Source organism: Carya illinoinensis, chromosome 4 (genome assembly GCF_018687715.1).
Source record: "Carya illinoinensis cultivar Pawnee chromosome 4, C.illinoinensisPawnee_v1, whole genome shotgun sequence".
In the NCBI taxonomy this organism is placed as follows: Eukaryota; Viridiplantae; Streptophyta; class Magnoliopsida; order Fagales; family Juglandaceae; genus Carya; species Carya illinoinensis.
This window is the reverse complement of record NC_056755.1, coordinates 42,856,933-42,876,867: the sequence shown is the minus strand read 5'-3', so window position 1 is coordinate 42,876,867 and position 19,935 is coordinate 42,856,933. Positions and strand designations below refer to the sequence as shown.

Sequence of the window (19,935 nt, the reverse complement as noted above, 5' to 3'; positions counted from 1 at the left end):
CAAGAGAGAGAGAGAGAGAGAGAGAGAGAGAGAGAGAGAGAGAGAGAGAGAGAGAGAGAGAGAGAGAGAGAGAGAGAGAGAGAGAGAGAGAGAGATCGAGACCTGTTAATCTGTGAAAAGCTTGATTTAGGGTTTCCTCAACAATCAATCTCGCCTGCAATAACATTTCAGGACCAACAGAAATCAAAATGAAGACAGAAATTAGGGATATTTTATCATATATAATAGATCGAATAGATTGAATAGATCGAATATATATCATAAGATAAATGTGATCGAAATGAAAAAAAAAACTACATATAAACTTTTCGATCGTGTTCGTCAGTCAGCTTCAACGATGAGTGTGGGGGGATTCTTCAGTCAGCTTCGACGATACTTGGTTTGCAGGTTTCTTTCGGAAAAGTGTGAAGCTGATAGCAAGGGGGGAGAATTTCAATTCTGAAACCAAGTGAAAATGAAGAGACTCACTTCCCGCTCTGTGAAAACCAAAACAACGCGCTTCAGTTTCATTTACAATGAAGACGGGAACAGACCAAAACGCCATGTTTCATTAATCCACGTCAGCTGCCGGTGCGCAAATTCGTCCGCATCATGCCTGCAATAAGAGTTTTCATTTTTTCATAGGTAGGTACGGCCTAAACAACTACAAATTGAGGGAAGTATCGATTAAATATTAAGATTTCAACTTCATAGAGTTGACATTTTCGTTCATTCATTTTTGCAACAGCACAAAGTTAACTACCGGCAAAGTCGCCGGAAGAATATACTAATGCAATGATTGGAATGACCTTCTGTTTCCTCTCCATAAAAATAATGAAGATCATTAGGACTAAAGCATTAAGCTAGAAGGCAAAAACCCTTTTGGCATATCCCTAAATCACAGATATAGCTAATTTGCAAATGGAGAAGCTTATATCCAGCAGATCAAATTTGCAACTCGTGCCGGAGTCTTACGCAATTCCACCGGAAAGTAGACCTGGAAATGCTAAAGTTCCTCTATTTGAGACCACTTAAGTAATTGATATGGCAGGAGAACTTAGTTCAGATCGAACACAACTGGGGAAATAGATTATGCAGGCGTGCCAAGACTTCGGATTCTTTCGGGTTTCGATACATGCATGAATCCCAAATATCCTCCCTTAGAACGATGCATGCTTTATAATTTCTTCTTATATTGACCTCTAATGCAATATATACATTTTGTTTGAACATGACAAAAACAAAACAGTTGATTAATCATGGGGTTTCAAAGAAACTGATGCATGATGTTTTGGAGGTGGTGAATGAGTTCTTTGAGCTGCCTGCAAAGGACAAGGAAAGCATATGTTCTGAGGACCCCAAGCAAAGCTGCAGGCTATATACGAGCATGGATTTTGATAGAGAGAAGGTCCATCATTGGACAGACTTTGTGGCATCCTTGTCATCCTCTTGAGGAACATGTTCAATTTTCGCCTGAGAAGCCAGCTCGGTATCGGTACGTGTGGACTTGAAAAACTTGTTTAAATATCTAGGAATTCCGTATTTTGCATTGATAATTTCATATCATGCATGTTTTTTTTTTTTTGGTTCTTGTTGTAAATTTTCCATTTCAATTCTTTGATATGTTGCATAATTAATGGCAGGGAGGTGGTTGGAAGTTATCAGAGGTGATGAAGTTGAGTTTGTGGCTTTTGGATTTGATCTGTGAAGGATTAGGTTTTGAAGCTGGATATTTTGAGGATCATGAACTCATCCAAGTTGAGTTAATGTATATAAACCATTACCCTCCATGCCCGAACCCAAGTCTAACCTTGGGATTACCTAAACATAGCGATCCCAATCTCATAACCCTTCTTCTCCAAGGAAAAGTGTCTGGTCTCCAAATCTTGAGGGATGGACAATGGCTTGGTGTTGAGCCTAACACTAATGCCTTCGTGGTTAATGTAGGCTACACATTACAGGGATAACATAATCCCTATTCTTGATCATTAACGTCTGCATGATCAAGTTGATGTTTTATATCACTCACTAGATGAGATCAATTAGTAGTTCTTTAAATGAATCAAGATTAATATGTTGTTCTGATTAATGATCATGTAGATCAGCAATGGGAAGCTACGCAGTGCTGAACATAGGGTTGTGACACAAAAAAACGTTGCACGGTCATGTCTCGCGTCCCTAGGTATTCTCTACCTACCCACTTGTGTCGATTTTGGGTACAGGTACCCTTTTGTTGAAGGTCGTTCGAGCTTTTCCTGGGAGTATGGCATGGGTTACTTTCATTTATACCTCTGAGAATTGCCATATTGGACCTGAAAAATCGCTTCTTGCTAAATGCAGTAGTCCTCCACTCTATAGAGATTTTGCGTACAAGGCCGATTATCTCATCTCCTATGTGGCAAACACAAATGATAGCGTTCCACCTCTTGAGCGATAGAAGATTAAATATTAATTAAGGATGCCAATTATTCACAAATATATAATGTAATAAACAATGGTTGATTAGAGAATAATTACTTTATATATATGATCTTGCATGTAATTTGTTTCTCAAACAATGGAGGAGTATATTTCTAATACTATGATCTACTGTATCCGATTGGTCTGTGGTTCTGTGTATTGAGGATATTGCGCGCCACTACATATAACAGAATGAGTTTCTTTTTTTTTTTGGGACGAAATTTCTCTCAAAAACTAAAATTTCATCCCAATAATATAGAATTAGAGACGACAAATTTGGTCTCAAAAAGTATTTTGAGACGATTTTTTTTTCCAAAAATGTACTTTTATGGATGAAATGTGACTGACCCGTTCAAACACAAATTATTTTGGGGACAAAACAGTTTTGTCCCAATATATTGTTTGAACATGCAAAAATATGTTAAAACAATCGGGTATCTATTCAAACGTCATGAAAATTTAATTTGAATGACACGAATTTATTTGATCCTTTTCGAATGAAGTCAGTGTTCAAACACTTTACTTTTGTTCAAACAATTGGGTTTTTGTTTGAATATAAATAACCCGTTTGAATATGCTTGAGGAACGTTCAAATTTAAAAACTTGTTCAAACGAATTTGTTATTCAAATGATACCAAATTTGTTCAAACATAAAAGTATGTGTTCAAATTTTAAAAATAGTGTGTAACATTCAAACGTCTTATTATTTCTATTCGAACCGAAGTAATGATTCTCAATTTCATTTGAATGGTTTTGGGTTTCTCTTTCGAATGTATGAGAAATGTGTTCGAACATTAATGAATAGTCATTTCTTGTTCAAACTAAATATATTACGTTCGAACAATAACCATGATATTGTACAATCCAAATTTAAAAATAAGAAAACTTCATTTATATATATATATATATAAAACATCACAATTTTTCAAAAAATGAAGTAAAGACAAAGTAAGAAAATAAGTTCTAAGTCGGTGGTGACATAAAATTTTGTGCCGACATCATTAATAGCATCTGTTCCAAAAAATTTTGCTCTTAAATCTCCATCTTCTATTCCAATCGTGCCTCTATATCTATTGCTTGATCTAATTGAGTCTCTAACTCTCATTGTTTGGACTTGAACTATTTGATCTCGAGCCTTGCATCTTCTAACTCCCGAGAGCTGTTATTCAATCTTACTTGAGAAGAAGATGAGGTTGAGGTAGGCATCACGCAATGTCCTAAACCTTTCAAATATCCAAAACGGGTTCCAAGAACTTGAGAAAATATATCTACATCGTTAACAGAAGATTCAGTAGATACAATAATAGCATTTTCTAGAAATGAAACCATCTTCTCCTACAAAAAAAAAAAAAAAAGAAAAAAGAAAAGAAAAGAAAAGAAAGATCATTAGAGAAAATATAAATATCATAAATATTATTTTGTAAATTAATATTAAACTTACATAATTTGCTTCTACATCAGGACTGGTCCAAACACCATCATGATTTGTATGGAATTTAACGTACAATTGGGTCAAATTATACTCAATCTAACTATCTTGTTCTTTCAAAAGGAAAATATATTATTTTATAACTTCAATCAATGTTGACATGTTAATGCGTGATGATGAGTAGTATAAAGTTGCCAATTTTTTTTGGAGTCGATGAAAAGATCTAGAATCTACAAGATGATGTATTGCTAAATTTGCTTTGTACGTTGATAGTACTCCGTTGCTACAAGAAAAAAAAAGCATTATTACTATATATGCTTTTACAAATCTAACATATAGAATAAAGAAAGAAAGTAGCAAAATTACCACATATGCTACATCTTCAAACATATCACAAAACTTCTTCCATTTGTTTGGTGGCATGTTTTGGAATGGGTTTTATCGGGCTATGGATTAGATGGATGCCAATGAATATTCATTCTCGTTCATTATTTGGGGAGTGACTATTTCTATATCAGTAGACATTATAGCTGACTTTATTGGCATCTCCCGTGAGCTTGGTGCATGCCTTGCACAACAAGCGACTGCAATGACAGATGGTGAAGATGCCAGCGAGGACGAGACTCTATTAGATGATAGTCCGACGCATAATGAGATTCGTCAATTGATGCATGACAATTTAGATCCTCCATATGATGGCAGCAATGTGATCAAACAGGTTGATTGTATTTCATTTTTCTGCATATTGAATTGATTGTATCATATAATATTGATCCAAGGAAACGTAAGATTGACTTCGGCATCGAACGAGCTCGATTTATATTATGAATAGCAAGAGGAGAACCGATTGATCTGCCTCTATACTTCCTCATGCGTATCTGATCTAAGTCACCATATTCGACTGGAGGTAGTTTATCGTATGCGTTGATGATCTCTAACCTCATAGTTGATTCGAGAGTTGAAGTGTAAATGACATAGCGGAGGCAACAACAAATTAGGCCCTTTAACAAAATTATTTTTAGTAAGAGCAAGAGCCACTTGCGGAAGGCACGCGTTAATGTTTTAGCAGCACAAGGTAGCGGTACGGAGAGTGATCCAGTTTCTGCAGATGTCCATGCTGATAGAGAGGCTGCATGGGCTACTACCCAAGAGATGTGATCCCTGCTTGAGGAGCATCGTACAGTTTTGATCTAGGACATGAAGAAGATCATTGTGCCCATCATGGTTTGATTGGAAGAGATTGAAGGAGACATTACTCCAATCCAGGAGGACTTGGATAGTTTGACATAATAGTTTTGTTTTAGATTTGTCTTTTTATTTCGTATCGAACGTTGTCACTTTATTACTATATTGTTTTTACTTGTTAAATATAACTAGCTTATTTCTTATCAAAAATCAATTTTCTTATTTTACTTATCATTTGACATATAAAAATTTTTAAATTAATTATATAAAATTTCTATGATGATATATATAATATATTTTAATTTACCATAAATAATAATTAATCCGTATAGGTAAACTTGTCATCTTTTCAAAATGTTAATTAATATACTTAAATAATATTTATTTCGATAAATAATTGAATATCTTCCAATAAATTTCTATAATTAAATTTCGATTGTCTACACTTTCGTTCGAACTTCACTATTTTGTATTCAAAGGTTTGTAAATATGTTTGAACTTAAATTTACCATTCGAACATTACAGCAACCATCCTACTAGATTTATTTATAACTTCTCGCTAAAAAACCGTTTGAATGAATAAATATAACATTCGAAAGGTTTTTGAATTCCCCCTGCCACAATTTTGTATGCTTTCCCGTCAAGACTATTATTTTAACAATTAACTCAACATTCAAACGGATTTCAATGAGTATGAATGAGTTTCTTTATATATTGAGATGCTTGATTTCATCTTAGAAAGTCTAATTTGAGCAAATTAAAAACCGGTTCAAAACTTATATTTTAATAATATTTTATTAATTATTAACTTTTATTCATATTTTTCTGTATAACCAAACAAAACCATGGTAACTGTGCAGTAACTTTACGTTGATGAGTTCAAAACTTCAGAGCAGTGGAAATTATGGGGATTTTAAATGGGGGGCTCAGTTGTTTCATGGGCTGGACAATAGAACTGTACATGAATCTAGCAAATTCGATCTGAAAATGAAGGAAAATTATGTAAATTTTGAAAATTAAATATATATTTTTTAATATTAGTTGGTTATAAAATAATTGTAGAAATATCATTATTCAAAGCTGATTAATGAGAATTCAGTACTCTTTCCTTCTTCTTTTCTAGGAGGTTCATCCTCATTAGTCATTGCATGTCATTTCTTGCCTACTTTTCTTTCCCATTTTCATTACTTTTCTTTCCCATTTTCATTAATTTTCTTTCAAATCAAACCCATAATTTCGGGAGTGTTACCTGCAAATTGCCAACAAATTGTACGTGAGCTGAGGAAGGACTTTTTGCTGAGGTATAATATTGTCATATTCTCTGAAAATTGGTCATTTTTTTTCTTTAAATTTAGAAACTATCTTATATATATATATATATATATACTCTGACACCAACAGAATTACCTGTCTGGCCAATAGCAATCATATAAAAAATAAACATACTATCGTCATTATGTTTATCAACATCTCCGATAATATATTTAGAATCATTTGTAAGATGTTTATTCCATCAATGACGAAGAGTACCAATATATATAGATAGAAAATGAGGAAAAGAAGAAGAAGTAGATACATTAATTCAAGTTGTTCATAAATTTAGAGTAGTAGTCTATTGATGAATGAGAAATGGCACTAAAGCCATGACCTTATGCGTGGTTGTCCAAAGTGGTGAGAAGATTAGATTAAGCACCAAAAAATCTTACAAAATTTTTACATGTGGCTGGAAAGCACTTTAATTTGTACCTTCCATGGTGGGTAGCTATCGCTTTCTGATCATCGATGATCAGTACTACAAATTTATTTCTCAAATGCATCATTCTTCACCTTTTCCTTATCGACTGTATCATTTAGGATTACACTATCAATGCCTTTTTTGCACTAATCTTACTTGAAATTGATGCTGTTTTTACTTTTGTAATCTTCCAAAGTTACTTTTTAGGATAATCTGTCGTTGGGGTTTGGACCGATATATATCTCAACCCTTGTAATTATATTATTATTATTATAATAAAATGCATGATTAATTAATAGTCAAAGAATAGACTAATTTCTTTATAATTATTATTATTTCACGAGATTTTATATGCATTATTATGAAGATATGCCTCATTAACTTTTCTGGTCCAACAATTAGTAAATTTCAATATTAATTATTAGTTTTTTTTTTCTCTTCTCTTTATGAGGCCAAGAGTCTGACTGCACGATAATATATGATCTGATTCTTTAAATGAAATATCAGAATTCAAAACCCACAATCTCCCTTAAAAAAAAAAAAAAACTTTATAAAGAAATTTGATAATTCTTTTACTAAAAGAAATTGATAACCTTTCTTTATGGTTACACTCCAAATTAAAGTAGCATATATATATATATATAGTTGTAGTCATCTCCTTTAATTGTAATATTACTGATGATGATAATGGCAATATATATGCTACTTCTAGAATCATGGAAAATTTCAATATGCTCATAGAAAATCTGGAGAAATTAGAGTTCCACTTTCATTTAAAAATGCATTTTTGAATGTTGAAAGTTATTGTGATCAAGATTTATTGGTGCTAACTAGTGCTCTCAATCTGTTGATTACAACATGACTTTTGAAAGTTCAATATTAATCAACCCAACAATGAATCCTTTGTAAATTATATTTTCGCAATACAAGATCTAGTGGTAAGTATCTTAGTCTTTATCAAATATAAAATTCGAACTTTTAAGTACAAACGAATTCTAGAATCATATAATTTCATTCATCCGTGTGATCATAAAGATCATACAGATGATCTAAAGTTTAACTGAGATAAAAGAGATGTTGCGTTTGTAAAGTCGTTAAGATTTTTCACCTTGAGAAAGAAAAAAGTGAAGTCATCTAGTCATGACCATTGGATTCCCTATCACTAGATTTGTCTTTGAGCTGGTGAGAAGTTAAAAGAGTTGGAGATCGAAGATCATCTAAAAAGGGCATAACCCCAAATGAATAGCTAAGCATATAGGAATAATTTACTATGGTAATGGCCTCTACTGTCACTTGTACGTCATTAGGTAACATTCATGGAGTTCTTGATCAAATGGGTCTTCCATTTTCACGCCCGTCGATATTGACTTTTAGAGAGAGAGAGAGAGATCAAAGAATTACTCATGACCATGGAGACTGAGGAGACACCCCTCTACATCCCATGTTACTAAAAAGCTATGCTACAAAATCTACTTGGGATGGTTTTGGTTCCCAACTGATCTCTAATATTAAGAAGATCACAAAGAAATCAAAGAAAAAGTAGGAATTGATGGAAATGATAAGAGGTGTGGCCCTTTGGAATCCAATTGCAATTTGAAAAAGCTTATAAAAGTGTCGCACCAACCCTTCTTTCTTTCTTTCTTTTTTAACATTTTCCAACATTACATTACTTGGAAAAATATTAATTAATTATTAGGTTCTTACATAATATTTTTTATTTTGTTATGAAATTCATGTCATTAAAATTATTCATTATCTCATTATATATGAGTAAATTACAAGAATATTATTTAATATTATTAATTATACTTATATCTATATGTTAGATTTGCTTAACTAGAAATTGAATAATATTATCATTTTATTTGAAAGATTAATAGGGAAACGATCGAAAGATACTTATTGCCCTTAATTTGTCTCTTTGCGTTGATGATCCTATACTCATTTCTCTCACTATTCTTTGTACAAGGGAAAGCAACTTATCATTTACTTCACTAATTTTGCTTATGCATGATCGTTCTAGTCTACCTTTATCTAATGAAAATTAATAAGTTGCTTTTCTTTTCATTTCTTTTCTTTCTGTTTGGGAAGAATGAATCTTTCTGTTTGGGAAGAATGAATAAACGACAAGAAAGAAAACAAAGTTAAAAAATTCCATTTGCATAATTGTAGGATCTGAATTATAAGTTGGAAAACATTTAATTAAGCTAGAAAATTATCTGTAAGATGATGATCATAAGTTTGTATGGCAGGCGTCTCTCTTGCAGTCAATTTTTGAGCCCTAGCTGTTTAGAACATTATGATCATGATGATCCATAACAAAGGAGACCAAGAGGTTTTTAATTAATTAATTTTTTTATTATTCCATGCTCAAACAAAATAATCAAGATCTTTTTACAATCAAATACGATACACAAGAGAAAATATATAATGATTATGCCTATATTTTGCCAGTAAACAATGTAACTTCTCTCATGTTACTCCCGACAACTGAATCTTTAAAACAAAAGCAAGGCTGGGTAGGTGATTGTTTTTGATGTTTAGTAACGTGATCATTTCAGTGTCAAACCTTGTTTTGTAGTTTTGTCCTTCATGACTAGTAAATTCACCACAACACCCTAATTAATTTTTTTTTGAAAAATGTAATAAAAATGTGAAAAATGATTAGAAATCAATGCCAATAATCACTCGAGATCCCACTGTTAAAACAGAAATCATGGGTTCCAAAAGACAATGTCTAGTAGGTGAAATACATGAAACATTGCTTCATAAGCATGTCATCTACAAACCCATACAACAAAATGCATGTAGAGATATCAAGAAACATAAAATCAAGGAATATCATCTCGGGGTTTAATGCCACACAACGAGCATTTGTTGACTGAAATGCGTCGACGATGTATAATTTTGATTAATTTTAGTGTATTTAACCATTAAAATTAAAACATATGAAGATGATGAAGAAGAAGTTGTCTGATTGTGGAAGGTGGCAAAGAAAAAGAGAGTGTCATAACTTTTAGGCAATAAAATGATTGTTGAAAACGACCTTGAGGGAGATTGAGAGATGGGGGGAGGTAAGTTTTCATTAGGGTTTCAATAAAGGGATTGAAAAATGTAGGGGAAGATAAGGGGCATTTTCCTCACTTGGGCATCATGTTGTTGGCCATTTGTACACTACCTAGAAAGTGTACTCAATCACCCAATTCTTGGATTTTCTTTTTCTTTTTCTTTTTCTTTTTCATACCCAAGAAATTCCTTAAATACAAGCCTTTCCTCCTACTCCTAGCTCCTTGTGCCCTTTAGTGTGCCTCCTCCCTCCTCTGACCTCTCTCATTTTCCCTTTTTTCCCTACACATTTCACACACTAGAAAGCCATACTTCTAATTGTGATAGTGCTAAAGTGCGCATTATGCATTGGCTAGCATGTAGTGCCCACTGCGCATACCACGCACCATATGAATAGACTGAAAATTTTTTTGAGTAGTGCTAAAATGAACCGAGTGCGCTCATAGGTCACATATCCATTTTTGCACCAAAGACACTCTCTCACGCACAAAAGGAAAAGCCATTAAAGCTCCTCTCTTTTACCTTCTGTGTTACTTTCTCCACTCTCTCTCTCTCTCTCTCTCTCTCTCTCTCAAACCAGTGGGAAGAGTCCAAAGCTTTTTCTTTGTCTGTCAACAAAAATGGCTGCAAAACGTAGCTTGAACCTTTGAAATCTCACTCCAGTTCTCACTACTCCCCAAGCTCAAAAGCTTCAAACCTTATTTAAAAAAACAAAGTGGTTAGCATATCTCTATTCTTCATCTTCCATACCAATCCCATCCATGTCGTCTGATATCAGCTAAAAGACGGTTTTCGCACTCTGTAATTTAAACGAATCGTCGTGCTTTGATTTTTGAATTCCAAATGGAGAGAAGTGCGAGCTGTGGAAACAGAGCTACCGACTTCCTTGTAGTGTCTTTGAGGTTTTAAACGATTTGGGAAAATAAGTGGGGTTTAGGGGTTGTTGGGTAGTTTGGGGGAGATGGGTACAATTCGTCTGCTTTTTCCGACGGTGGGACCGCCAATCAAGCGGCGAGCAGGGTTGCGGAGGAAGCAGGCTGGGAGAGGCTCGTATAGAGGGAGTTAAAGCCTTTAGCTTTTTGTTGTTTTGGGAGGGATAGTGTGTATGTTAGAAGAAGGTGAAATAGATATAGAGAGGGAGACAAAGATGGGAGGTGGCGTTGGTGATATTGGTCATACTGAGTTCTCGCAAACGCTGAGGAGCCTCTGTTTGGAGACAGGGTGGAAGTATGCAGTGTTTTGGAAGCTCAAGCATCGCGCTAGGATGTGAGTTTTTGGATTCTTTCACTCTTATCTGTGTTTCGTGAGTTCATATGTGTGTGTACTATTTTATTTTATTTTTTTCTGGATGCTGAGAAAGAACTGGTAGTTTGTCGGAAAAGAAGCGGACGGAACTTTTGGAATTTGGATTAAAAAGAGAGATGGATTTCGTGGCGCTTGAGATTAGTGATGTTTTAGTGGTGTCCATGTCTTTTGTGCTTTGTTTTTGTTAGACGGATTTATGTATGCTAACTTTGTTGAGTGTAATCGGTTTTTTCTCCTTTCTTTTTTCCTTTTCTTTTCGAAGTTGACATGAGCTAATTCGGGATTTGAGCGTAAAAAGGAATGTGCTATGCATCTATTTTTTTTTTTTTGGGTTTAATTAGTGCTAGGGGTTTTTCTCACTTGTAAAAAAAAATTACTGCTAGGAGTTTTTCTTTAATTTTGTTTTGTTTAGTTTTAATATGTTACGAGGTCTGAATAATTATGTAGTGCGGAGTAAAATTTAGTCTGAACACTGTTAATTATATAAAAACATGTCTCCATGATTTTCATTATGACCATGGTTTCTTTTGCAGGGTGCTGACATGGGAGGATGCATACTATGATTTCCATGAGCAGCATGATTCTTTGGAGAATAATTGCTGCAGTAAGACACTGGACAAATTGCATGATGGCCATTATTCGCATGATCCCCTAGGTTTAGCCGTGGCAAAGATGTCTTATCATGTATATTCTCTGGGAGAAGGGTAGGACACTTCTCACTTATTGACTAGTTGAGGTGGCTATCTGAGATTGCTCTTGTCATGCTACTGTGATAGAAGGATGTTCTTGAACATTGCCCGCAAGTTACTTCTTTTCATATCCCCTTATACCTTCTTATGGTTTTGTTAATCAAGAAACCTTCGAATTATCATCGTAAAAGAAGCTTATGCTTGTGGTCATTCTCCCTGGTTTGCATATTCACTTTGCATCTTCATCCTTCGTTTTCACAGGATTGTTGGACAGGTGGCTGTTACGGGAAAGCATCAGTGGATCTTTGCTGATAAGCATCTTATGAGTTCTCGTTTATTATTTGAGGTGATGAACTTCCCTGGCATTTTTTTTAATGAATAGCTTCCTTGGCATTCAATGAAACTAAATGACGTACTTTTTGTTTTGCATGTATGACAATTCATATTGTTTTAAAAATAGCTCAACGCATATTTAATTGGTTGATATCTCATTCTTAAATTTTTGATCTTTTTCTTCCCTCTCATGTACAGTACTGTGATGGGTGGCAAACTCAATTTTCAGCAGGGATCAGGGTATGCCTACTATCTTTTTTATGTTTTAACTATATGAGAACTGATGAATACTTGAGATGGTGAGGTTTTTGTTAATACTCTGAAAACGATTCATTACTTTCCATTTTATTTTATAACACCATTAATATTTAATTGACTAATGAGATCAATCAGTAGAATTGCCAGTTGATTTATTGTAATCAGCCGACTCAATTGTTGGTGGTATGTATAGTTGGATACCACAGCAAGCTATTTGGTTGCCCATGAGCTACACCAAATTGTCCCACCATTAGGCAAATATGTCCAGTCATTTCTGAATGTGAGCTGACATTAGAGGCACACGTCACTCTGACTAGTCTACTTAGTTTTTGATAACATGAAGTTTAAGAGTAAAGTATTCAAGTCCTTATCTGTTATGTGTTGTGGACCTGTCATGATCTGAATTGCAATGCATCAACATATGGCTAAATAGAGAAAGAAACTAATATGGCTAAATAGAGAAAGAAACTAAGTAGTAAATTGTACTGATGTGGCATTCATACTTGGGTGTCGCTCTTGTATATGCCCCATGTACTTGGGCTATGCTTATTTATATCAATAAAATCATTGTTTTACTGATAAAAAAAAAAAAAAAATAACTTTTGCTGTTGTGTAATGATAATGGATTGATGAGTACACCGTGGGAGAACTCGTGTTTAGATCATCCAACACTTCCCTTTACTCTCTTGTTTGCCTTTAATCTTATGTTTTCTACTGGGTTCTCCGGGATATTCTTTTAACAAAATTGTTCTTGTCTTGCCATGTAGACTATTGTTGTTGTGGCTGTTGTTCCACATGGAGTTGTGCAGCTTGGCTCTTTGAATAAAGTACGATTCAAAGCTTCTTTTTTGCAATTGTTTTGTTGTGTTTTTTCCTTTTTAAAATGGCAGATGCTGTGAATTTGGCATTATAGCCACTTAGTCAATAATAAAATTCTCTGTCACAGTACTTGCTTCTGCATATATTATTGTTGGTGATAAAGTGCTTTTACGCTAAAATTAATAAGAAGGGCCTTTGTAATGGTTAAAGGATGGGGCTAAAATCAGGTTTCCCTTCTCGGGATCTTGGTTTGGCACATTAGAACTTGAAATAATTGGGTAAAACCAACCGGGGCTTCCTGTATTATGTTGTTCTCACCATAATGGGGATTTGGTGCTGTGATTTTACATACATCTTAATAACGTCAAGTTCTGAAGCTTTTCCAAGTCCACATTCTAAAGCTTTACAAGCTTTTTTTGTATTCTCTCTTTTTCAATGGTTTTCTGCTATTGTTCTAAAGGGTGGGAATGTTCATGAGTTTGTATTTTCTTTACAGCTTACTAGAATGTAACTAGGTGTCTCACTTTGCATACTTCCTGTGTAATTGGGCATAGCCTAGCTTCTTCCTATTTAATAAAGATTATTACTTATAAAAAAATATATATATATTCTACATATCAAAAAACAATATTAAGTTATATGAATTTGAGGGTTTGAGGTCAACATGTTAGTGCAGATCCTTACATTGGGTTAAAAAAATGGGGAAAGATAGTTGAATGAAACAGTGATCACCAAGGAAGGGATTTGTTGTTACCACTAGACCGCTGAACCAATGTATTCTTTCTTATGTTTCATTTAAAGAATTGATACTTATGCCGCCCTTGTTGAATATTTTGTCACCCTTGTTGATTAATATGCCCCTGTTTATCCCATTTGTTTGTATCTACTCATTAATGATTCACATGCTTGGATGCTTCACAGTATGCTCCCATTAGATTTTTTTTTTTTTTTCAGAAGTTTACTTGCTTCTCTTTAATGCTAGTTTCATGTTTTTTCTTCTATATGAATTTATGCATTGGTCTCTCAGTAATGAATTTTAATTGAATTCTAATCTATTTGAAAAACATGGGAGTAATTTTTTTGCTTGTTATAATGGGCAGAGCAACACGTACAGATGCTAAAGTTTTTGGACTCACATCCCACATCTGTTTGATTCTGGATTTAATTTTCTTTTTGTTTCTTTGAGGAAATCAGGTCACTGAAGATATGAAGCTTGTGAATCATATTAGAGATGTATTTTTGGATCTTCAAGGTTCCTCTGTAATGCATGTACCTAGTCCAATACTAAGTAGTATGAAGAATTTACTACATCTGGTAACTTTCTCATGCAAACAAGTAAAGCGACGGCATAATTTGTCACTGTGTGACACCTAGCAATATTGAACTTTTTTATTTCTCAGCAGGATATGCCAGGAAATAGTTCGGCTTCAGAGGTGATTCCTGACTGTCTACGCAATTTTGATAAAGTTGTGGACAAAGAAAGGGCAGATTTGCGGTTGCCCATGTTTCCATATTTTGGTAAGGGCAGAGGAAATTCTTATTCATTCCCACTACATGGTTTTTATCAGAAACAGGCTATTGAAGTGGTCAATGATCATGGGAGGCTTGAGTTATCCACATCAGAAGGTGATGACAGTCTCCAGTCAAAATCTAACCTTATCTATTTGGAGTATCAGAAACTAGTTGGTGGCAAGACATGTGGAGGGGACACTAGTGGCTGCAAGGATATGGTGGGTTCAGAACCCAATGTTAGTTCATTTTCACACAGTTCTGCTGCAGATAGTGTCAACTTATATGATGCTATACCTCCAGCTGACAAGAACCTCCTTGAATCTGCTGTTTGTGACAGTAATAAGTTGGATAGTAAAGCTTTTTACGAAAATGGTTTGTTACAGATATCTGAACCTTCAGACATGAAATTCCAAAAAGACTTGAGAAAATTGAACTTCCAAACCGAGTTGCATCACATGGACATATTGGACACATCTTTGAATTTTCCTGCTGGCTGTGAACTCCATGAAGCACTTGGACCAGCTTTTCTCAAAAAGAGTAATTATTTTTATTTGGAAGTGGAGAAGACTGAGAATGATGTAGATATTGAGATGCCAGAAAGGATGAGCTGTAGCCAATTGACATCCGACTCTTACCCTGATCATCTCTTAGAAGCAGTAGTATCCAATGTTTGCCAAAGTGGCAGTGATGTTAAAAGTGATAAACTATTCTGTAAGCCAGTGCATTCTCTATCCACAACTGAAGTGACTCCAGAGCCTTCTAGTCATACCATGCATACTACTACTTCAGGAGGTTATCTGTTTGAACAGTCCTCTCTTGTAGGGGAGGACAAACTGCACTGCTTAAGCTCAATGGGGGTATGCGGTGTGATATCCCCGACAAGTTTTTCATCAAATTGTACAAGTACATGTAGTGAGCAGCTGGAGAGATCTTCTGAACCAGCTAAGAACAATAAAAAGAGAACCAGGCCTGGTGAAAATTCTAGGCCTAGGCCGAGGGACAGACAATTGATACAAGATCGTATAAAGGAGCTGCGGGAGCTGGTGCCCAACGGATCAAAGGTGACTTTCTCGTAATCTGTCTGTCTGCTGAGCTTTGGTCTAGTGATAGTTGTAGTTCCAATTGATGTAAGGTGTTCTGAAATTTTCGTGATAATTGTGCAGTGCAGTATTGATTCACTGCTGGAACGTACAATCAAACACATGATCTTTCTGCAAAGCATAACTAAGCACGCTGACAAGCTAAGCAAATGTGCCAATTCCAAGGTAAAGGCTTAAGCATTCAATGCCTCAAGTAACTGCCAGCATTCACTTGACTGATAAAGAACTCAACCGGCCTCCATCATAAATTAAGATGAAAATATTGGATTTCCTTTACACCTCCATAATAGTAGGTACAACTGAATTTTGATTACATGTCACAGTGCGTACAGTTAAACCACCTATAATTTGTTTGGGGTGGACTCACCGATCGGAAAAGGAATAAATTGTTTGAAGTGGACTCCTCCGTGCCACTTTGGTCGCAATAATATCCATCTCTGGAAAAATAAAGTTTTATTCATACATTTTCCAAGTCTGTTCAACGACAATATTCCTAGACTTAAAATTGATATAAACACAGACTTCACTGTCTACAACCTATCATAAAGGCCATATCTGTTTCGGTTGCTTATTATATTATTCTCCTGTTTTTTATATGTAATAAATGAATTTGCAGTTGCATGGCAAGGGAACAGCAGGCATTGTAGGATCATCTGGTTCTGAGCTAGGTTCAAGCTGGGCAGTGGAGGTGGGAGGTCCTTTGAAAGTTTGTTCGATAGTAGTAGAGAACCGTAACAAGAATGGTCAGATGCTTGTAGAGGTACGGATTGGCAACACATGTAACACTTTTTGTAGGTTCAATTGTGTTTCGGGAATTGGGATTTAGAAAAAGAAAGAAATAACCGATTTAAAAAAAAAAAAAAAAAAACAAAACAAGAAGAAACCCCAAAATAAATTATAAATGACAGTCCAATTTGGTTCTCCATAGAATATGCTCCTCTATTTATCCCTTTTTCTTTTCCATTTCATTGTCAATACTGCTTTCTTTGTGTTTTCAGTATCACCACTAGAGCTGATATGTGCAGATGTTGTGTGAGGATTGCAGCCATTTTCTTGAGATAGCAGAGGCCATCAGAAGTTTAGGTCTTACAATCTTAAAAGGTGCAACAGAAGCCCATGGGGAGAAGACGTGGATATGTTTTGTGGTTGAGGTATGTCCAGTATTCTAGATGCGGATATTTGGTTCTTGCTGACTGTTCACATGTTTGACTATTTGGAGTTTCTAATCATTCAGGGTCAGAACAACAGAAACATGCACAGAATGGATATACTGTGGTCCCTTGTTCAAATATTGCAACAACCCAAGAAAGAAATGCAACAATGATGGCTTGTCAGATCTTGGAGATTTGCATGTAGGCATCTCTGTAAAATATCGTGAGTCATATATGCAATCTTTTATTGGGTTTTCTGGTCTGTCGCTTTAGTTTGAACAACCACCTCCCCCAAACAGAAGATTTGCTGTAGAGTAGCTTTTACACTTGCACACGGAAAGAAGTCCAAGGAGATGAAAGGGAGAACCAGCACTTATCTGGAGAGTATTCATGTTTCTTTAAATTACCGTGTGCAAGTGTAAAAGTGGTATTTGTCCCTCTATTTACCGCTTGGAAGATTTGCTGCCCCTTGTTTGGAAGTTTGATTTTTGCTAGAAAAAATGTGAACTTGTTTTTTTTTTGGTCAATTCTTTTGGTGCTTTCATTTATTGCAAGTATTATATCCATTGAACATTTCCAGCCAGGGTCCCCAAGTAATGATGAAACATCAAACAAGTAAAGACGAAATTATAAACTAACTGTAATATCATAGACTTCTCGGCTTCCTTGATATCAGTTTAAAGCATTCCTCAACTTGTAATTTTGAAGTACCTCAGACTTACATTCCATTGATATCAAGTTAGACTTTAAAGTGAGGAAGGGCTGAGTTGCCATCCAGTCCCTTTGATCTGTAATAGGCAAGATATTCAGTAATATGAGTTTCCCTGTATATGGGTGGGTCCGTATCGGATAGAAACTCCTTTATTGGCCCATATGGCTGCAATTTGTGCGTAGCACTTGGATAGAAAAAGCATGCAACTGAAACCCTGGGCCCAACCGGTCCAGCCAGCACCCTGTGCTTCACGCTTTTGAACTTATCATTTGTGATGAGCTACAACAGTACGGAAAATACAGCCAAGTCGTGATGCAAGATTGAATAATACCATATACAAGACTACAAGAGCAAAAGTAGTTACTTTTATTTCTTAGGTTTTCCAACTTGCATTGGATTGAATGATACCATATACGCATACCGTGTGTTTGCATGCCGCTTATAGGTCTTTTCATTGAAATTTTGTATACCTATCAGAAAAGTGGGGAAGGAAGAATAGGAGGAAAAAGTATGTGAGAAGAAACTATGGTACCTGCATAAAGTCACCAATGTTGGCTACTAGTGCTCCTTCCACTGGTGGAACGTCAACCCAGTGATTTTGATGGAGGACTTGGAGGCCACCAATACTGTCTTGCAAGAGTACAGTTATAGAGGAGGGGTCTGAATGCTTAGTTGCGCCAAGGGTTAAGTGTGGTTCGGGACAAGTTGGGTAGTAGTGGCACACCAATGATTCAGATTTCATGCATTCTATGCGAGCAATGTAGTCACTGCTAAGCCCCAAAGCCTTTGATAGTATTTCTGAGAGCCTCTTGCCTAGTTCGATGATGTATTTAATATATTCGCTCACAGCCTCCCTGAAGAACAACACACAAGTTTTAGTTAGATTTGCATGGGCATGCAGTATACATGTGTGTGCGTTTTTAATTCATTTGAGAAATACTTTTTGTAGTCGGGAAATGCAGTCGGCGTGTCGTGGAAAAAAAAGTGAATTAATACGGGACTTACATAAAAAAAAAATTATTTTTATAACTTTTTTTTTATTCATGTAGGTCTTCCTGAATATAAAATAATTTTTTTATAATTTTTTTTTATTCATTCCGTACAAACGACTGCACGCCGACTGTATCTAGCAAAGTCCATTCATTTTCAACCATAGATCTAGTACCTGCATGCTAGGGGAAATTCTTCAGGGTTTAGAGGACCATCTTGGAAATCAAACACGATTGAATCCCTCCAATTTGCTGCTTTTGACACGAGGAGGTCACCGTTGCAGTAATACCTCACTCGTTGCTTGTAATCTCGCGAGTACCACTGGATCTTCTCATCCTTTGGTTGCTCATGGAATTGTCTCACAGCTTCTAACATGTTGTTCATGACTGTAGCTGGAACTCCATGATTAACCATTTGAAAGAAACCCCATGTTTCTGATGCTTTACGTATTTCATCGATAACCTCTGTCTGCCAGCAACATTCAAGCCCTCGGAGATCTATCACTGGAACTTGGAAGTGTACAGACGTGGCTGGAGATGACTTTGGAAGGCTCTCCGATGGATGGATGAGGAACCTTGGCACCTTGGCGACACCAGAGTCAACTAGCCCTTTAACTCCAGCTTTTGTTTCATCGAACTCCTTCACTTCCTTGGCTCTGTCATACCCTAACTCATTTTCTGGAACACCCATTTCAGCGTTAACAGTAAGTTCCATGCTAGAGGAGTGGGTTCTGGATTATCAAAATGGAATTTCTTCCTCAAATTTGAGGAGTTGGAAGTGGTCATTCAAGCAAAAGAAAGGGAACTAGATGCCAATGCTGAATGAACGATCTCGAACACGAGATGCCTAGGATTTTAAAATTGCACTTGTGAGCAAAAGGCCAAGATAAGGAGATACCCACTTGTGGCCTTTACCCATCCCCATATATAGTCATTCAGACATTACAACACATCAATGAAAGTTAAACCAGGAAATGTCCTTTTCCTTGGGATTGCTTGGCAGACAAAGAAAGCTTTCTTGATGGGTTGGGCCTATTATGTAATCACCACTTCCCAAAATGAGGAGAGGCCACGTCTAGGGTAAGCTCTTCTCTTAAAACAGGATCAGACGCCCTAGTCAAACTGACCGAACCATAAAAAGGGCACCCGCTTCCTTTTTTTAATTAAGAAATTAAGCAAGCAGATGACTTATGGCAGCGTAAAATATTCAATA

General features: G+C 35.6%; 2 protein-coding genes and 1 pseudogene across 9 annotated transcripts; 2 read left to right on the top strand and 1 right to left on the bottom strand.

The window, feature by feature from the left end:
- The first annotated feature begins 900 nt into the window (after positions 1-900).
- Positions 901-2,416, top strand: LOC122307059 (annotated as a pseudogene).
- Positions 2,417-10,076: 7,660 nt separating this feature from the next.
- LOC122308530 (transcription factor bHLH155) lies at positions 10,077-17,548 on the top strand. Of its 8 annotated transcripts, none has more exons than XR_006242062.1 (11): positions 10,078-11,120; positions 11,693-11,863; positions 12,110-12,194; positions 12,380-12,421; positions 13,207-13,266; positions 14,453-14,572; positions 14,659-15,831; positions 15,934-16,035; positions 16,487-16,630; positions 16,916-17,021; positions 17,105-17,548. XR_006242062.1 is itself a non-coding variant. In XM_043121901.1 (11 exons), the coding sequence occupies exons 1-11, from the start codon at positions 10,960-10,962 to the stop codon at positions 17,192-17,194; spliced, it is 2,271 nt and encodes a 756-aa protein (XP_042977835.1). In that variant the 5' UTR covers positions 10,079-10,959; the 3' UTR covers positions 17,195-17,548. The 8 variants fall into 8 exon arrangements, 6 of the variants coding, with proteins under 6 accessions (XP_042977838.1, XP_042977835.1, XP_042977833.1 ...); XM_043121901.1 differs by having other exon boundaries at positions 10,079-11,120; positions 14,662-15,831; positions 16,896-17,021; XM_043121899.1 differs by having other exon boundaries at positions 10,079-11,120; positions 16,896-17,021.
- A 91-nt stretch (positions 17,549-17,639) lies between these two features.
- On the bottom strand, positions 17,640-19,643 carry LOC122308531 (1-aminocyclopropane-1-carboxylate oxidase homolog 1-like). Its single transcript, XM_043121906.1, has 3 exons — positions 18,899-19,643; positions 18,266-18,587; positions 17,640-18,012 (listed from the first exon to the last, which is right to left on the bottom strand). The coding sequence occupies exons 1-3, from the start codon at positions 19,435-19,437 to the stop codon at positions 17,761-17,763; spliced, it is 1,113 nt and encodes a 370-aa protein (XP_042977840.1). The 5' UTR covers positions 19,438-19,643; the 3' UTR covers positions 17,640-17,760.
- Between the last annotated feature and the right edge of the window lie 292 nt (positions 19,644-19,935).